The sequence below is a fragment of the Oreochromis aureus genome, linkage group 19 (genome assembly GCF_013358895.1).
Source record: "Oreochromis aureus strain Israel breed Guangdong linkage group 19, ZZ_aureus, whole genome shotgun sequence".
NCBI classification, from domain to species: Eukaryota; Metazoa; Chordata; class Actinopteri; order Cichliformes; family Cichlidae; genus Oreochromis; species Oreochromis aureus.
Genome location: NC_052960.1, coordinates 9,505,942 through 9,527,165, shown reverse-complemented (window position 1 = coordinate 9,527,165; position 21,224 = coordinate 9,505,942). Strand labels below are relative to the sequence as shown.

Genomic DNA, 21,224 nt, shown 5'->3' with positions numbered 1-21,224 from the left:
GGCAGATGGTGATGCAAAATTTGGATTTATAAACAAATTTATTACCTCCAAAAATACTGCGTGGTTTAATCTCTGCTGGTGTACACCAGAAGCACATGACTTTAATCTGCTTCTGTATGCTTATTATTTGTGCTAGACAAATTTGATATTAGTTATTAGCATTATTATGATATTAAAAATAAATTAATGTAACTGTACCAGCATGTCTGCCTAATTCTACATAGATTTCAATATCTGAAGATGTTCTGTCTTATGTTTCCACCAGGACATTCACAACCAAACAAGCCACAGCTCCTTCCTGCTTTACGCCATCTGTGACAAACACGCTGGTTATGTGTATGAGTGTCTGGTCTGTGTGTATCACTGTGACTGGCAGCACAGTAGTAGGTGCTGCTGTCATTCATATGCAGCTCAGTTATTTGTAGAGAGAAGTTGTTTTTGGATGTATCGATAAATGACTCTAAGCGTCCCACAGGTTTCTCGTATTCTTTTACAAGGAACTCGATTGGAGCTCCATGGTGGTTCTGTCTGTACCAGAGCATGGTGTAGCCACTCATGCTGAACCCTGAACCCATTTTGCACTCCAGCATCACTGTTCTCCCTGGTTAAGACATTTGATCGTTAGACTGAAGAACAATAACAGTCAGACCTAGAAGCCATGGGAGAGAACACAGAGAAAAAAAGTGAATTTACTCAGATTTGTCACTTATTAGGCAGTAAATAAAGTGTGAGTAAATACACCGCTACCACACCCACCAGAGTGAATAAAAATGAGAGGTAAATAATCATGCGACAACCATGTTAGTATTGAGCTGTCTCCAGTGAAATGATGCAGCTGTTGCAAACATCACTGTATTCAGTACAAAAGCATCATGAGGTCACACGACCACGTGATTTGGGGGACGTATCATCTACAATTTTGTTCAATGCGACCACTTTGAAAACAGATGTTGACATATATTTAGTGACATTTAATTGATTGTGTAGGTGTACATATTTAATCATAACAAACCAAAGGTGATGGAAACAATCATTTAAAAAAAACAAAGTAATGTAATGTTCAATATTACTGCTTTATATATTGAGAATCTTGTCTTATTACCTCATGAAATTTCTGCTTAAAAAGTCTCTGTTATGTCACCCTAATGATATTTTGGTATAGGACTCCTTCCAGAGTTGAAAAACTGCTTTGCAAACACTTTTTGTCTAAATAATTAGAGTAATAAATCATTCTTTAAAAACAGCTCATTGCATCAAAATCAATGTGCATCAAGTCTGTCGAGTCTAACTAGCCAGAAGTTATAAGATCACATGAACTTTAATATATTTTACTATTTATTAAGATTACAGCAGACATACAAAAAACACAACATTGGAACAGAAACATCTAAATTAGCATTGTTGTACTGTGAAGCACATAGTTTATAGAGAAAAAAACAATTTTCACACAAAAAGACTAAAGCTGAAATTAACTTAAATGTGGTTAAACAGGGAAATTTGTTACATATATATAGTTACAGTGCACTTCATAAAGAATACATAGATTTGTTATACCCCAATTTTGCCCTGATAAAAAGATGAATAGTCTCAACTTCCAAAAAGAAAAAACAGTGTGTCGTTGTCATTAGTTTTCCATCAGAGGTTTTTAGTATAGCGGGGACATGAAACACGTCACCGTGTGCTGGCAGCACAGAAATACACAGCTGAGTCTGACAGATTAAGGTTTTTGATGATCAGAGAGCCTTTCACTGTGTCGTCTCTTTTTATCTGAAACCGGTCTGTGAACTGGCTCTCATAGTTTGGTTCACCCATAAGCACTGTGAACCCAATGAGGCTCATCGCCTGATCACTCTGCTTGTGCTGGTACCACAGCATTACTTGTAAGCTGCTGCCATCATGCCTGCAGTTAATCCTGAGCTCCTCAGTCCCTGTGTTCACAACTTGAGCAGACGACTGTTCAAAGGTAACACTCTCCACTTTTCCTGTGAGAAAAACAAAGGTGACGTGAGGTGAATTTGAGCATTGCACTTCAACAAAAATAAGACAAAACTGTTAAGCTTACTTGTAAGGACCACGAGTATAAATCCAAATGAGTACAGAGCTGGAGGCATTCTAGAGAGTAAACCTAAATGTAGATACGTGAAATCACACAATAAACTGCTTTCACGGCAAAATTACAAAACTAACATCTCTGCGGTGAAAAATTTACATGTCGCTCTTGTGTAACAAACGTATACATGTTGAGTTATATCCTCTCTCTTCTTTACACCACACCCCTTCATTCCTGCCTCCTTAAAACTGCTCACGTGTCCCTTGGTGCACATGTTCCTTCATGGTCACTGAAAATTATTTACTGATTTTGAAAATATTTAAAGAATATGAGAAATATCATCCAAAAGGTGCAAATCCAGCTTGTAGTAGCAAATAATTGAATGGCATGATTTTATTTTATTTCATGAAAACAATACTGAACGTAGTAAAATATCTTTACTGTACCAACACCTGCTCACTTATCTGAACAGATCAGCTTTGTGGTGATGCAGAGACATGACTGAACTTTGCAGAGGCAGTTCTTGTACTTTATATGTGTCAGTAAATGTTCTTTATTATTGTTTATAGGATTTCTTTTGTCTTATAATGTCACATTGGTATCTCTCTGAAATGTATTGTAAGATGCTATCAGAGTTACACATATCAGCCTTTCCATTTATCCATCCTCCCCATCATGTAGTCATTTTTTTTCCCACTGAGGTTGTTGTTTAGCTGCTGAGGCTTCCTGAACCACTGTGCTCTACTAGAAGCACAGTAGTACAGAGCCGTGTCTTCAGCCTTAACAGGGTGTATCTGCAGAGTGGAGTTAAGCACGGAACGCCGAGACATGGTGTACTTCATTTTTTCAAAAGGAGCTTCAATGAATGAGTTATCTTGACCAGTAGAATATGTCAATAACTCCAGTTTCCCACTGCTGCTTTGTTTGTACCAGTACATGTAGTAATGTTGTCTGTCATCTTGTTCACATTTCAGAGTCACAAATGCAGATCCTTCACGGCTTGAAATAAATTGAGGCTGGTCAATTTTAACACCGTGGGAGAAATCTGTAAAACAAGAAAACAGAGAAAACACAGGCAAAATCAGCAAATTCAGTGAAAAATATAATGAAGAATTACCAGAGATATTACAGTTATCTAATATAAGTAGAAATGCTCTTACCAGTGAATATAAAAAGCACAAACAAGAGGAGATTCATGTTTATAAGAAAACATAAATTTTAAAAAATGTTTCTGCATTTATATTTACAACAGGCACAGCACTGATGCAACTTATTGAACTGTTGCAGTCAAAGCTTCTGAAACACGATGTCATCAACCCACAGTTTTCCACAGCTTCCTTTTTACAGCAACAGTCTCCCAGTGGCCACCAAGCCAACTGCAGCTTAATTTCCTCTCTCCAGTGTACTGTGACAGTGCTGCTTGTAGGACTCAAGGGGGCAGTTTATATCACTTTACTGGTAAATGAACTAATGTTGATTTCTGCTAGCCACCCTTCCTTTTTTAGTCCTGTTTTTTGATACTTTTATTTATGATCAGTCAGTTTATTGGATGCTCTTTTCATAATTTTATACCCAGTAAAAGCTTCAAACTCACCGTTTTTGTAACGTATTGAATTAATTGTGCAGAGTGAGGGCAGATGGTGATGTAAAACTGGGATTTATAAACAAAGTTATTACCTCCAAAAATACTGCGTGATTTAATCTCTTTTGGTGTACACCAGAAGCACATGACTTTAATCTGCTTCTGTATGCTTATTATTTGTAGAGAGAAGTTGTTTTTGGATGTATCAATAAATGACTCTAAGCGTCCCACAGGTTTTTCATATTCCCTCATAAGGAACTCGATTGGAGCTCCGTGGTGGTTCTGTCTGTACCAGAACATGGTGTAGCTGCTCATGCTGAAGCCTGAACCCATTTCTGGAAGTTTCAACTTCCAAAAAGAAAAAACAGTGTGCCATTGTCATTAGTTTTCCATCAGAGGTTTTTAGTATAGCAGCGCAATGAAACACATCACTGTGTGCTGGCAGCACAGAAATACACAGCTGAGTCTGACAGATTAAGGTTTTTGATGATCAGAGAGCCTTTCACTGTGTCGTCTCTTTTTATCTGAAACCGGTCTGTGAACTGGCTCTCATAGTTTGGTTCACCCACAGGCAATGTGTACCCAATGAGGCTCATCGCCTGATCACTCTGCTTGTGCTGGTACCACAGCATTACTTGTAAGTTGCTGTCATCATGACTGCAGATAATCCTGAGCTCCTCAGTCCCTGTGTTCACAACTTGAGCAGACGACTGTTCAAAGGTAACACTCTCCACTTTTCCTGTGAGAAAAACAAAGGTGACGTGAGGTGAATTTGAGCATTGCAATTCAACAAAAATAAGACAAAACTGTTAAGCTTACTTGTAAGGACCACGAGTATAAATCCAAATGAGTACAGAGCTGGAGGCATTCTAGAAAGTAAACCTAAATGTAGATATGTGAAATCACACAATAAACTGCTTTCACAGCAAAATTACAAAACTAACATCTCTGCGGTGAAACATTTACATGTCGCTCTTGTGTAACAAACGTATACATGTTGAGTTATATCCTCTCTCTTCTTTACACCACACCCCTTCATTCCTGCCTCCTTAAAACTGCTCACATGTCCCTTGATGCACATGTTCCTTCATGGTCACTGAAAATTATTTACTGATTTTGAAAATATTTAAAGAATATGAGAAATATCATCCAAAAGGTGCAAATCCAGCTTGTAGTAGGAAATAATTGAATGGCATAATTTTATTTTATTTCATGAAAACAATACTGAACGTAGTAAAATATCTTTACTGTACCAACACCTGCTCACTTATCTGAACAGATCAGCTTTGTGGTGATGCAGAGACATGACTGAACTTTGCAGAGGCAGTTCTTGTACTTTATATGTGTCAGTAAATGTTTTTTTTTATTATTATTTATAGGATTTCTTTTGTCCTATAATGTCACATTGGTATATCTCTGAAATTTATCTTAAGATGCTATCAGAGTTACACATATAAGCCCTTCCATTTATCCATCCTCCCCATCATGTAGTGATTCTTTTCCCACTGATGTTGTTGTTTAGCTGCTGAGGCTTCCTGAACCACTCTGTTCTACTAGAAGCACAGTAATACAGAGCCGTGTCTTCAGGCTCAACGGGGTATATATGCAGAGTGGAGTTAAGCAAGGAAGGCCGAGACATGGTGTACTTCCTTTTTTCAAAAGGAGCTTCAGTCTTCGAGCTATTTTGACCAGTAGAATATGTCAATAACTCCAGTTTCCCACTGCTGCTTTGTTTGTACCAGTACATGTAGTAATATTGTCTGTCATCTTGTTCACATTTCAGAGTCACAAATGCAGATCCTTTTTGGCTTGAAATAAATTGAGGCTGGTCAATTTTAACACCCTGGGAGAAATCTGTAAAACAGGAAAACAGAGAAAACAAAGGAAAAATCAGCAAATTCAATGAAAAATATAATGAAGAATTACCAGAGATATTACAGTTATCTAATATAAGTATAAATGCTCGTACCAGTGAATATAAGAAGCACAAAAAAGAGGAGATTCATATTTATAACAAAACACAAAAATGATTTAATTTTCTGCATTTATATTTACAACAGGCACAGCACTAATGCAACTTATTGAACTGCTGCAGTCAAAGCTTCTGAAACAAGATGTGATCAACCCACAGTTTTCCACAGCTTCCTTTTTACAGCAACACTCTCCCAGTGGCCACCAAGCCAACTGTAGCTTAATTTCCTCTCTCCAGTGTACTGTGACAGTGCTGCTTGTAGGACTCAAGGGGGCAGTTTATATCACTTTACTGGTAAATGAACTAATGTTGATTTCTGCTAGCCACCCTTCCTTTTTTAGTCCTGTTTTTTGATACTTTTATTTATGATCAGTCAGTTTATTGCATGCTATTTTCATAGTATTTTACCCAGTAAAAGCTTCAAACTTACCGTTTTTTGTCACATATTGAATTAATTGTGCAGAGTGAGGGCAGATGGTGATGCAAAATTTGGATTTCTAAACAAATTTATTACCTCCAAAAATACTGCGTGATTTAATCTCTTTTGGTGTACACCAGAAGCACATGACTTTAATCTGCTTCTGTATGCTTATTATTTGTGCAAGACAAACTTGATATTAGTTATTAGCATTATTCTGATATTAAAAATAAATTAATGTAATTGTACCTGCATGTCCGTCTAATTCTACATAGATTTTAATATCTGAAGATGTTCTGTCTTATGTTTCACCAGGACATTCACAACCAAACAAGCCACAGCTCCTTCCTGCTTTACGCCATCTGTGACAAACACGCTGGTTATGTGTATGAGTGTCTGGTCTGTGTGTATCACTGTGACTGGCAGCACAGTAGTAGGTGCTGCTGTCATTGATATGCAGCTCAGTTATTTGTAGAGAGAAGTTGTTTTTGGATGTATTGATAAATGACTCTAAGCGTCCCACAGGTTTCTCGTATTCTTTTATAAGGAACTTGATTGGAGCTCCGTGGTGGTTCTGTCTGTACCAGAGCATGGTGTAGCTGCTCATCCTGAAGCCTGAACCCATTTTGCACTCCAGCATCACTGTTCTCCCTGGGTCAGATATTTGATCTTCAGACTGAAGAACAATAACAGTCAGACCTAGAAGCCATGGGAGAGAACACAGAGAAAAAAAGTGAATTTTCCTCAGATTTGTCACTTATTAGGCAGTAAATAAAGTGTGAGTAAATACACCGCTACCACACCCACCAGAGTGAATAAAAAATGAGAGGTAAATAACTGCGACAACCATGTTAGTATTGAGCTGTCTCCAGTGAAATGATGCAGCTGTTGCAAACATCACTGTATTCAGTACAAAAGCATCATGAGGTCACACGACCACGTGATTTGGGGGACGTATCATCTACAATTTTGTTCAATGCGACCACTTTGAAAACAGATGTTGACATATATTTAGTGACATTTAATTGATTGTGTAGGTGTACATATTTAATCATAACAAACCAAAGGTAATGGAAACAATCATTTTTTAAAAAGTAATGTAATGTTCAATATTACTGCTTTATATATTAAGAATCTTGTCTTATTACCTCATGAAATTTCTGCTTAAAAAGTCTCTGTTATGTCACCCTAACGATATTTTGGTATAGGACTACTTCCAGAGTTGAAAAACTGCTTTGCAAACACTTTTTGTCTAAATAATCAGAGTAATAAATCAATCTTTAAAAACAGTTCATTGCATCAAAATCAATGTGCATCAAGTCTGTCGAGTCTAACTAGCCAGAAGTTATAAGATCACATTAACTTTAATATATTTTACTATTTATTAAGATTACAGCAGACATACAAAAAACACAACATTGGAACAGAAACATCTAAATTAGCATTGTTGTACTGTGAAGCACATAGTTTATAGAGAAAAAAAAGTTTTTCATACAAAAAAACTAAAGCTGAAATTAACTTAAATGTGGTTAAACAGGGAAATTTGTTACATATATATAGTTACAGTGCACTTCATAAAGAATACATAGATTTGTTATACCCCAATTTTGCCCTGATTAAAAGATGAACAGTCTCAACTTCCAAAAAGAAAAAACAGTGTGTCGTTGTCATTAGTTTTCTATCAGAGGTTTTTAGTATAGCGGGGATATGAAACACGTCACTGTGTGCTGGCAGCACAGAAATACACAGCTGAGTCTGACAGATTAAGGTTTTTGATGATCAGAGAGCCTTTCACTGTGTCGTCTCTTTTTATCTGAAACCGGTCTGTGAACTGGCTCTCATAGTTTGGTTCACCCATAAGCACTGTGTACCCAATGAGGCTCATCGCCTGATCACTCTGCTTGTGCTGGTACCACAGCATTACTTGTAAGCTGCTGCCATCATGCCTGCAGTTAATCCTGAGCTCCTCAGTCCCTGTGTTCACAACTTGAGCAGACGACTGTTCAAAGGTAACACTCTCCACTTTTCCTGTGAGAAAAACAAAGGTGACGTGAGGTGAATTTGAGCATTGCAATTCAACAAAAAAAGACAAAACTGTTAAGCTTACTTGTAAGGACCACGAGTATAAATCCAAATGTGTACAGAGCTGGAGGCATTCTAGAAAGTAAACCTAAATGTAGATATGTGAAATCACACAATAAACTGCTTTCACAGCAAAATTACAAAACTAACATCTCTGCGGTGAAACATTTACATGTCGCTCTTCTCTAACAAACGTATACATGTTGAGTTATATCCTCTCTCTTCTTTACACCACACCCCTTCATTCCTGCCTCCTTAAAACTGCTCACGTGTCCCTTGATGCACATGTTCCTTCATGGCCATTGAAAATTATTTACTGATTTTGAAAATATTTAAAGAATATGAGAAATATCATCCAAAAGGTGCAAATCCAGCTTGTAGTAGCAAATAATTGAATGGCATAATTTTATTTTATTTCATGAAAACAATACTGAATGTAGTAAAATATCTTTACTGTACCAACACCTGCTCACTTATCTGAACAGATCAGCTTTGTGGTGATGCAGAGACATGACTGAACTTTGCAGAAACAGTTCTTGAGTTACAGATATAAGCCTTTCCATTTATCCATCCTCCCCATCATGTAGTGATTTTTTTTCACTGAGGTTGTTGTTTAGCTGCTGAGGCTTCCTGAACCACTGTGTTCTACTAGAAGCACAGTAGTACAGAGCCGTGTCTTCAGCCTTAACAGGGTGTATCTGCAGAATGGAGTTAACCACGGAAAGCCGAGACATGCTGTACTTCCTTTTTTCAAAAGGAGCTTCAGTCTTTGAGCTATTTTGACCAGTAGAATATGTCAATAACTCCAGTTTCCCACTGCTGCTTTGTTTGTACCAGTACATGTAGTAATATTGTCTGTCATCTTGTTCACATTTCAGAGTCACAAATGCAGATCCTTCACGGCTTGAAATAAATTGAGGCTGGTCAATTTTAACACCGTGGGAGAAATCTGTAAAACAAGAAAACAGAGAAAACAAAGGGAAAATCAGCAAATTCAGTGAAAAAATATAATGAAGAATTACCAGAGATATTACAGTTAAATAATATAAGTATAAATGTTCTTACCAGTGAATATAAAAAGCACAAGCAAGAGGAGATTCATGTTTATAACAAAACATAAAAATGATTTAATTTTCTGCATTTATATTTACAACAGTCACAGCACTGATGCAACTTATTGAACTGCTGCAGTCAAAGCTTCTGAAACACGATGTCATCAACCCACAGTTTTCCACAGCTTCCTTTTTACAGCAACAGTCTCCCAGTGGCCACCAAGCCAACTGCAGCTTAATTTCCTCTCTCCAGTGTACTGTGACAGTGCTGCTTGCAGGACTCAAGGGGGCAGTTTATATCACTTTACTGGTACATGAACTAATGTTGATTTCTGCTAGCCACCCTTCCTTTTTTAGTCCTGTTTTTGATACTTTTATTTATGATCAGTCAGTTTATTGCATGCTCTTTTCATAATTTTATACCCAGTAAAACCTTCAAACCCAATGTCTTTGTCCCGTATTAAATGAATTATGCACCTCCATACAGAGTGAGGGCAGATGGTGATGCAAAACTTGGATTTATAAACAAAGTTATTACCTCCAAAAATACTGCGTGGTTTAATCTCTTTTGGTGTACACCAGAAGCACATGACTTTAATCTGCTTCTGTATGCTTATTACTTTTGCAAGACAAATTTGATATTAGTTATTATCATTATTCCGATATTAAAATTAAATTAATGTAATTGTGCTAGCATATCTGCCTAATTCTACATAGATCTGAAGATGTTCTGTCTTATATTTCCACCAGGACATTCACAACCAAACAAGCCTGGTTTGTTTGTCATACTCGCTGGTTATGTGTATGAGTGTCTGGTCTGTGTGTATCACTGTGATTGGCAGCACAGTAGTAGGTGCTGCTGTCATTGATATACAGCTCAGTTATTTGTACAGGGAAGTTGTTTTTGGATGTATCGATAAATGACTCTAAGCGTCCCACAGGTTTTTCATATTCCCTCATAAGGAACTCGATTGGAGCTCCGTGGTGGTTCTGTCTGTACCAGAGCATGGTGTAGCTGCTCATGCTGAACCCTGAACCCATTTCTGAAAGTTTCAACATCCAAAAAGAAAAAACAGTGTGCCATTGTCATTAGTTTTCTATCAGAGGTTTTTAGTATAGCGGGGACATGAAACACGTCACTGTGTGCTGGCAGCACAGAAATACACAGCTGAGTCTGACAGATTAAGGTTTTTGATGATCAGAGAGCCTTTCACTGTGTCGTCTCTTTTTATCTGAAACCGGTCTGTGAACTGGCTCTCATAGTTTGGTTCACCCATAAGCACTGTGAACCCAATGAGGCTCATCGCCTGATCACTCTGCTTGTGCTGGTACCACAGCATTACTTGTAAGTTGCTGTCATCATGCCTGCAGATAATCCTGAGCTCCTTAGTTCCTGTGTTCACAACTTGAGCAGACGACTGTTCAAAGGTAACACTCTCCACTTTTCCTGTGAGAAAAACAAAGGTGACGTGAGGTGAATTTGAGCATTGCAATTCAACAAAAAAATACAAAACTGTTAAGCTTACTTGTAAGGACCATGAGTAGAAATCCAAATGAGTACAGAGCTGGAGGCATTCTAGAAAGTAAACCTAAATGTAGATACGTGAAATCACACAATAAACTGCTTTCACAGCAAAATTACAAAACTAACATCTCTGCGGTGAAACATTTACATGTCGCTCTTGTCTAACAAACGTATACATGTTGAGTTATATCCTCTCTCTTCTTTACACCACACCCCTTCATTCCTGCCTCCTTAAAACTGCTCACGTGTCCCTTGATGCACATGTTCCTTCATGGTCACCGAAAATTATTTACTGATTTTGAAAATATTTAAAGAATATGAGAAATATCATCCAAAAGGTGCAAATCCAGCTTTTAGTAGCAAATAATTGAATGGCATAATTTTATTTTATTTCATGAAAACAATACTGAACGTAGTAAAATATCTTTACTGTACCAACACCTGCTCACTTATCTAAACAGATCAGCTTTGTGGTGATGCAGAGACATGACTGAACTTTGCAGAGACAGTTCTTGTACTTTATATGTATCAGTAAATGTTCTTTATTATTGTTTATAAGATTTCTTTTGTCCTATAATGTCACATTGGTATATCTCTGAGATTCATTTTAAGAGGCTATCAGAGTTACAGATATAAGCCCTTCCTCCCCATCATGTAGTGATTTTTTTCCCCACTGAGGTTGTTGTTTAGCTGCTCAGGCTTCCTGAACCACTGTGTTCTACTAGAAGCACAGTAATACAGAGCCGTGTCTTCAGGCTTAACGGGGTATATATGCAGAGTGGAGTTAAGCACGGAAGGCCGAGACATGATGTACTTTGATTTTTCAATAGGTGTTTGAGTGTTTGAGTCATCTTGACCAGTAGAATATGTCAATAACTCCAGTTTCCCACTGCTGCTTTGTTTGTACCAGTACATGTAGTAATATTGTCTGTCATCTTGTTCACATTTCAGAGTCACAAATGCAGATCCTTCACGGCTTGAAATGAATTGAGGCTGGTCAATTTTAACACCGTGGGAGAAATCTGTAAAACAAGAAAACAGAGAAAACAAAGGCAAAATCAGCAAATTCAGTGAAAAAATATAATGAAGAATTACCAGAGACATTACAGTTAAATAATATAAGTATAAATGCTCGTACCAGTGAATCTAATAAGCACAAACAAGAAGAGATTCATATTTATAACAAAACATAAAAATGATTTAATTTTCTGCATTTATATTTACAACAGTCACAGCACTGATGCAACTTATTGAACTGCTGCAGTCAAAGCTTCTGAAACACGATGTCATCAACCCACAGTTTTCCACAGCTTCCTTTTTACAGCAACACTCTCCCAGTGGCCACCAAGCCAACTGCAGCTTAATTTCCTCTCTCCAGTGTACTGTGACAGTGCTGCTTGCAGGACTCAAGGGGGCAGTTTATATCACTTTACTGGTAAATGAACTAATGTTGATTTCTGCTAGCCACCCTTCCTTTTTTAGTCCTGTTTTTTGATACTTTTATTTATGATCAGTCAGTTTATTGGGTGGTCTTTTCATAAATTTATACCCACTAAAAGCTTCAAACTCACCGTTTTTGTGACGTATTGAATTAATTGTGCAGAGTGAGGGCAGATGGTGATGCAAAATTTGGATTTATAAACAAATATATTACCTCCAAAAATACTGCGTGGTTTAATCTCTGCTGGTGTACACCAGAAGCACATGACTTTAATCTGCTTCTGTATGCTTATTATTTGTGCTAGACAAATTTGATATTAGTTATTAGCATTATTATGATATTAAAAATAAATTAAGTAATTGTGCCAGCACGTTTGCCTAATTCTACACAGATCTGAAGATGTTCTGTCTTATATTTCCACCAGGACATTCAGAACCAAACAAGCCACAGCTCCTTCCTGCTTTACGCCATCTGTGACAAACACGCTGGTTATGTGTATGAGTGTCTGGTCTGTGTGTATCACTGTGACTGGCAGCACAGTAGTAGGTGCTGCTGTCATTGATATGCAGCTCAGTTATTTGTAGAGAGAAGTTGTTTTTGGATGTATCGATAAATGACTCTAAGCGTCCCACAGGTTTCTCGTATTCCCTCATAAGGAACTCGATTGGAGCTCTGTGGTGGTTCTGTCTGTACCAGAACATGGTGTAGCTGCTCATGCTGAACCCTGAACCCATTTTGCACTCCAGCATCTCTGTTCTCCCTTGGTCAGACATTTGATCTTTAGACTGAAGAACAATAACAGTCAGACCTAGAAGCCATGGGAGAGAACAAGGAGGAAATTAAATTTTATGTAGAGTCAAGTAGGTATTAAGTAATAAATAAGGCTTGATTAAATACACAGCACTCACCAGAGTGAATAAGAAATGACAGATACAGATAAAAAACTGCCACATCCATGTTAGCAATGAACTGTCTTCAGTGTAATGATGCATCTGCTGAAAAGTGGTGGAGATGAGGAGGAGGTGTGTTGCATGAAAGACACTTTTTAAGGGAGAATGATGAAGAGCTCATATTTAAAACTTGAGAAGACTAATTGGCTCAAAGAAGGCAGGCGAGAAGATGATTGGACTAGAGTAATGATGTCAGTATTGACAGTGACAGTGTGAGAAAGTGGTAGTCATGTAAAGAACAGAAAAGCAGCCAAAAACCCAGGAAGGCAGGCAGACGAGTGATTACAGATCTCAGATCAGGTATTGTGGAGAGTTGATACATCAGAGCTGCTCTGTTGGCATGAACGGTGTCTTACCAGTATTAATCAAGTGGTTTTAATGTTTTTAGTTTTGGTGTGTCTTTTCCTGCAAGTGGTAAAATGTCAGCCATCAGGGCTAAAGAAAGAAGATATTTTATTCTAGTCCTGAAAAATCTAATCATAATTCACCCTAAATGAAGAGTTCCACCTCCTTTTATTGTAGTTTGAAATGCCACTTAGAAATAAACAGTGGCATTTTCGTGTATTTTTTGAGATTTTGTGCCCTAAAAGGAAAGAAAATATATTATTCTCCATCCATTAAAAACTACACCTTGTTGTTAAAGCCAAATCAGTCATTTGTTTTGAGGCATATTCCATCAGCGTAGAGCAGAAAGAACAAGGTTTCTAGCATTGACGTTACACCAAAACACATCACTGTGTGCTGGCAGCACAGAAGTACACAGCTGAGTCTGATACAATCACACTGCTGATGCTCAGAGCTCCTGTTTGGATATTTTCTCTTGTAATGTCAAAACGATTTTCAAACTGCTCCTCGATGACAGCGACACTGCCTGTGTAGCTGTATCCTATGAAGCTCATTAAACCATTTTCTTTTTGCTGGTACCAAAGCATTAAATTGAGGCCATTATCATCATGACTGCATGCAATCTTAACATTGGCTGTTTCAGTGACTATTCTTGGATGAGATGGCTGAAATGTCACACTGCTGGCTTGACCTGTGTGGGGGAAAAGCCACAGGTTAAAAGAAGGTAATGTAGAAGTCATGTTAAAAATCCTATAAGCGTTGTAAAATGTACAGGAAAATTTGAAATAATTACTTGAAAGGAAGACGAGAAGAAACCCGATCACAGCTGACATCCTCCAAGTTTGTGCTGTTGTAGGTTAAACACGGCTTTGTTCAGCAAAGGTCTGTGAAAAGAGTCACGTCACTCATGAGCTTATAGGAACAAATGATTTTAGTAAGGGAGTGGCATTAAGCCACATCGCTGTGTGCTGGCAGCGCAGAAGTAAACAGCAGCGTGTGACAGTTCTGCTCTTTGAATGATAAGTCCCCCTTTGCATTTTGATATCCATACTCAATGAGGGTCATAGACTGATTCTGTTATATATACTGATACCAGAGCATTAGAGCAAGGTTCCCATCATTATGACTGCAGTCGATCTGGACTTGACTTTTCTGTGCCACTGTTTGGTGAGGAGATTGCTGAAATGTGGAAAAGCAGAATAAAATGTCATGCATGTATTTCAGGCAGAGACAAAACCAAAACAAAACAGGAAACCAGATCTCTTTCAAAATAATAATACAAGTGAAAACTTATGAAATGACAGACTTCTTATGCTGACCCCTGGAACAACAATCAGTGGAAGACCCACCTCACAACTGACAGAACTGAAAGGATCTGCCTGATACTATTAGACACCAGCAGAGATATTGTGGAGTCCAAACCTTGATAGGTCTTAGTTGTTCTGGTGGCATAAAGTGTTTTTGATCAGAATTAATCAAGTGGCAAACGGTCAAAGTCATTATATTCAGGATATTCTGTTATTGCCAATTTCAAACTTCTGGGTAGATTTATCAGTAATAACACTCCAGTATTAAATCATTATAATTTACACTGCAAATGTTACAGCTAACTAAAGTAGTCATATACTGAGTAACAACACCTGCTCACTTATCTGAACAGATCAGCTTTGTGGTGATGCACAGACATGACTGAACTTTGCAGAGACAGTTCTTCTACTTCATATATATTAATAAATGTGCTTTATTTGTTTTTATAACAATTATTGTTTCCTTTTCTATCACATAGTCCTGATACTTATTTTATTGGGCTCTTAGAGTTTAACACATCAGCTTTCACATTTATCCATCTTGCCCTTATCTTCCAGTTTTTTCTTCCTGTGAGGTTGTTGTTTAGCTGCAGATGCTTTCTAAACCACTGTGCTATTCTGGAAGCACAGTAATACAGAGCCGTGTCTTCAGCCGCAACAGGGTGTATCTGCAGGGTAGTTTCAAGCATGGAAGGCCGAGACATGGTGTACTTTGATTTTTCAAAAGGAGCTTCAATGTTCCCGGAATCTTTCATAAGAGAATATGTCACTAACTCCAGTTTCCCATCACTGCTTTGTCTGTACCAGTACATGTAATCATATTGATTGTCATCTTGTTTACAATCCAGGGTCACATTTGCGGTTCCTTCATGACTGAAAATAATTTGAGACTGATCAATTTTAACACCGCGGGAGAAATCTGTAAAACAAAGAGACAAATGCAAATCAACAAATTCAGTGAAAAAATATGATGAAGAATTTCCAGAGATATTACAGTTACCTAATATAAGTATAAATGTTCTTACCATTAAATATAAAAAGCACAAACAGGAGGAAATTCATTTTTACAGTGATTATATTATTTCAAATAAAATATATAACTTTCTGCAATTACATTTCTTACAGGCTGAGCAGGCACAGCACTGATGCAACTTATTAAACTGCTGCAGTCAAAGCTTCTGAAACAAGATGTGATCAACCCACAGTTTTTCATACAAACAATCTGAAGGGGTTCCTTTTTACAGCAGCTGTCCCCCAGTGGCCACCAAGCCAACTGCAGCTTAATCTCCTTTCTCCAGGGATTCTGATTCTGATTATTCTTCTTTAGTTTGTTTTTTCTTGCTTTTTTGAATGTTTTGTTTGCTTTTTTTTCACAATTTTGCTTGTGAAACCTCAAACCTGCTGTCTTCATCCTTTATTGGATTAATTGTGCAGCTGCATGTAGAGTTAGGGCAGATGGTGATGGAAAATTCTGATTTACAAACAAATCTATTGCCTCCAATAAATACGGTATGGTCTAAACTCTTTTGGTGTGCACAGACACACAGATGTAACAGTTAGACATGTGACTTTAAAAGGTTTTGACTTATTCTTTGTGCAAGAGGTAATTGGTGTTAGTCATCAACTTTTATCTGATATTAAAAGTAAATGCACCAAATTGTTTTAGGTCAGTTCTGTGTAAATTTGAAGATTTGTAGACTGCTCCATCTTTCTAAAAATTTTATATCAAACCAAACAAGCCACAGCCCTTCCTGTTATATGTGATGTGTGACAGACACACTTGCTATTTGTATGAGTGTCTGGTCTGTGTGTATCACTGTGACTGGCAGCACAGTAGTAGGTGCTGCTGTCATTCATATGCAGCTCAGTTATTTGTAGAGAGAAGTTGTTTTTGGATGCATCGAGAAATGACTTTAAGCGTCCCACAGTTTTATCATATTCATTTAAAAGGTAGTCGACTGGAGCTCCGTGGTGGTTTTGTCTGTACCAGAGCATGGTGTAGCTGCTCATGCTGAACTCTGAACCCATTTTGCACTCCAGTGTCACTGTTCTCCCTGGGTCAGACATTTGATCTTCAGACTGAAGAACAACAACAGTCAGACCTAGAAGCCATGGGAGAAAAAACAGAGAATAAAAGTGAATTTTCTCAGATTTGTCACCTATTAGGTTGTAAATAAAGTGTGAGTAAATACACAGAGCACCCACCAGAGTGAATAAATAATGAGAAATAAATAATTGCTGTAACCATGTTAGTGATGAGCTGCCTTCAGTGGACTGATACAGCAGATGCAAACCTCACCACATTTAATGCAAAAGACATCATGAGCTGAGATCACATGATCACATGATTTGAGAAGTATCATATATAACCCTCCTTCATGATCGACTGCTTTATTTTTGTTCTTTTTGAAATGTTGCCAGTATTCTGTGCTGCTGTGACATTAATTTACATCTTTTGTTCCCAGCATCATGCAACATCGTGCAAGTAAGAGAAAGTTAGTGTCTACATTTTAATTATAACAAACAACAGGCCATGCAAATAATAAATAGGAAAAAAAATCCATCTAATGATCCAAACAATTGCTATATTACATGCATTATAAATGTACGATAAAATTATATTACCTGCCAAACTTATAAGATGACTGGTTTTGATCAACTTATTTTTACTTGATTAAAGTCAGAAGCAAAACATGATATTGTGATATGAGATTGTCACCACATTGTCTTTAAAATGGATGTACTCCTGTTTGAACATGTTAATTATAATGGATATTATTTAACGGTTATTGTATTATTTTAACATGTTCAAAATAAAGCCAAACATTACGTTACATTACAATACACAAAGGTATAAGATCACATATACTTTAATAAATTTGACTGTTATAAACTACAGTAGAAACTCAAAAATGACACCAAAATGAAAAAAACAGGAAAATCCCCTTTGCTATGTTTATTTCACTAGACTGTTTATGCTAACAATTACAGCTTCACCTTCTTAAGGTAAACATTTGCTTCTTTTTACAGCATGTAGCCTGCATTTGAATAAGATTGATGATGTACCAGACATACCAGTTAACGACTTAACTATATGTCAGCAAGTGAAGTTGATGTGTTGTAAAAAGAAGTACTTGGCAAGACTAAAAAAGTTTTTAAAAAACTTTGACAAGGACCAAACTGTAAACAATGAACTCAGAGCGTCTCCAAAATCGGTTAAAAGAAGTGGGCACCCCAGGCTCACTGGTGTGTATGTGGAGTAAAGACACTGTGAGTTTGAACCACTGAAAGTTTGCCTAAAAAGACATTTTTGAGGCACATTCCAGCAGCCTGGTTCAGAAAGAAGAAGGTTTTTAGCATTGGCATTACACCAAAACACATCACTGTGTGCTGGCAGCACAGAAGTACATGGCTGAGTCTGATACAATCACACTGCTGATGCTCAGAGCTCCTGTTTGGATATTTTTTCTTGTAATCTCAAACCGATTGTCAAATTGTTCCTCCTTGACAGGAACATTGCCGAAGTAGCTGTATCCTATGAGGCTCATTAAACCATTTTCTTTTTGCTGGTACCAAAGCATTAAATTGAGGCCATTATCATCATGACTGCATGTAATTTCAACATTGGTTGTTTCAGTGACTATTCTTGGATGAGATGGTTGAAAGGTCACACTGGTAGCTTGACCTGTGTGGGGAGAAAGGCAGATGTTAAAAGAAGCTAATGTAGAAGTCATGTTAAAATAACAAGTGTAAGAAATTTGAAATAATTACTTGAAAGGAAGACGAGAAGAAACCCGATCACAGCTGACATCCTCCAAGTTTGTGCTGTTGTAGGTTAAACACGGCTTTGTTCAGCAAAGGTCTGTGAAAAGAGTCACGTCACTCATGAGCTTATAGGAACAAATGCTTTTAGTAAGGGAGTGGCATTAAGCCACATCGCTGTGTGCTGGCAGCGCAGAAGTAAACAGCAGCGTGTGACAGTTCTGCTCTTTGAATGATAAGTCCCCCTTTGCATTTTGATATCCATACTCAATAGTCTGATTCTGTTATATATACTGATACCAGAGCATTAGAGCAAGGTTCCCATCATTATGACTGCAGTCGATCTGGACTTTACTTTTCTGTGCCACTGTTTGGTGAGGAGATTGCTGAAATGTGGAAAAAGCAGAATAAAAATGTCATGCATGTATTTCAGGCAGAGACAAAAACCAAAACAAAACAGGAAACCAGATCTCTTTCAAAATAATAATACAAGTGAAAACTTATGAAATGACAGACTTCTTATGCTGACCCCTGGAACAACAATCAGTGGAAGACCCACCTCACAACTGACAGAACTGAAAGGATCTGCCTGATACTATTAGACACCAGCAGAGATATTGTGGAGTCCAAACCTTGATAGGTCTTAGTTGTTCTGGTGGCATAAAGTGTTTTTGACCAGAATTAATCAAGTGGCAAACGGTCAAAGTCATTATATTCAGGATATTCTGTTATTGCCAATTTCAAACTTCTGGGTAGATTTATCAGTAATAACACTCCAGTATTAAATCATTATAATTTACACTGCAAATGTTACAGCTAACTAAAGTAGTCATATACTGAGTACCAACACCTGCTCACTTATTTGAACAGACCAGCTTTGTGGTGATGCACAGACATGACTGAACTTTGCAGAGACAGTTCTTCTACTTCATATATATTAATAAATGTGCTTTATTTGCTTTTATAACAATTATTGTTTCCTTTTCTATCACATAGTCCTGATACTTATTTTATTGGGCTCTTAGAGTTTAACACATCAGCTTTCACATTTATCCATCTTCCCCTTATCTTCCAGTTTTTTCTTCCTGTGAGGTTGTTGTTTAGCTGCAGATGCTTTCTTAACCATTGTGCTATACTAGAAGCACAGTAATACAGAGCCGTGTCTTCAGCCGCAACAGGGTGTATCTGCAGGGTGGCTTCAAGCATGGAAGGCCGAGACATGGTGTACTTTGATTTTTCAAAAGGAGCTTCAATGTTCCTCGAAGTTTGACCAGAAGAAAATGTCACTAACTCCAGTTTCCCATTACTGCTTTGTCTGTACCAGTACATGTAGTAATATTGATTGTCATCTTGTTTACAATCCAGGGTCACATTTGTGGTTCCTTCATGACTGAAAATAAACTGAGGCTGATCAATTTTAACACCACTGGAGAAATCTGGAAAACAAAGAGACAAATGCAAATCAACAAATTCAGTGGAAAAATATGATGAAGAATTGCCAGAGATATTACAGTTATCTAATATAAGTATAAATGTTCTTACCAGTGAATATCAAAAGGACAAAAAAGAGGAAATTCATGTTTACAGTGATTATATTATGACAAATAAAAAATATATCTTCGTGCAATGACATTTCTAACAGGCTGAGCAGGCACAGCACTGATGCAACTTATTAAACTGCTGCAGTCAAAGCTTCTGAACAAGATGAACAACCCACAGTTTTTTATACAGACAATCTGAAGGGGTTCATTTTTACAGCAGCTGTCCCCCAGTGGCCACCAAGCCAACTGCAGCTTAACTTCCTTTCTCCAGAGATTCTGATTCTGATTATTCTCTTAGGTTTGTTTTTGTCTTATTTTTCATAAGATTTGTTTGCTCTTTTCACAATTTTACTAAAACTCAAACCTGCTGTCTCCATCCTTTATTGGATTAGTTGTGCAGCTACATGTAGAGTTAGGGCAGATGGTTATGCAAAATTCTGATTTACAAACAAATCTATTACCTCCAATAAATACGGTATGGTCTAAACTCTTTTGGTGTGCACAGACACACAGATGTAATAGTTAGACATGTGACTTTAAAAGGTTTCTGCTTATTCTTTGTGCAAGAGGTAATTGGTGTTAGTCATCAACTTTTATCTGATATTAAAAGTAAATGCACCAAATTGTTTTAGGTCAGTTCTGTGTAAATTTGAAGATTTGTAGACTGCTCCATCTTTCTAAAAATTTAATATCAAACCAAACAAGCCACAGCCCTTCCTGTTATATGTGATGTGTGACAGACACACTTGCTATTTGTATGAGTGTCTGGTCTGTGTGTATCACTGTGACTGGCAGCACAGTAGTAGGTGCTGCTGTCATTCATATGCAGCTCAGTTATTTGTAGAGAGAAGTTGTTTTTGGATGCATCGAGAAATGACTTTAAGCGTCCCACAGTTTTATCATATTCATTTAAAAGGTAGTCGACTGGAGCTCCATGGTGGTTCTGTCTGTACCAGAGCATGGTGTAACTGCTCATGCTGAACTCTGAACCCATTTTGCACTCCAGTGTCACTGTTCTCCCTGGGTCAGAGATTTGATATTCAGACTGAAGAACAACAACAGTCAGACCTAGAAGCCATGGGAGAAAAAACAGAGAATAAAAGTGAATTTTCTCAGATTTGTCACCTATTAGGTTGTAAATAAAGTGTGAGTAAATACACAGAGCACCCACCAGAGTGAATAAATAATGAGAAATAA

The 21,224-nt window shown here is 37.4% G+C and overlaps 4 gene segments (V, D, J or C); all 4 read right to left on the bottom strand.

The window, feature by feature from the left end:
* LOC116318171 overlaps window positions 1–21,224 on the bottom strand; it is a 47,251-nt gene that overhangs the window by 12,948 nt on the left and 13,079 nt on the right.
* On the bottom strand, window positions 2,411–3,606 carry LOC120434904. The segment is given in 2 exon segments: window positions 2,411–3,095; window positions 3,211–3,606. Coding segments are annotated over 2 exon segments (438 nt in total).
* Window positions 4,001–4,595, bottom strand: LOC120434910. The segment is given in 2 exon segments: window positions 4,001–4,371; window positions 4,452–4,595. Coding segments are annotated over 2 exon segments (360 nt in total).
* LOC120434903 lies at window positions 12,484–13,297 on the bottom strand. The segment is given in 2 exon segments: window positions 12,484–12,930; window positions 13,031–13,297. Coding segments are annotated over 2 exon segments (474 nt in total).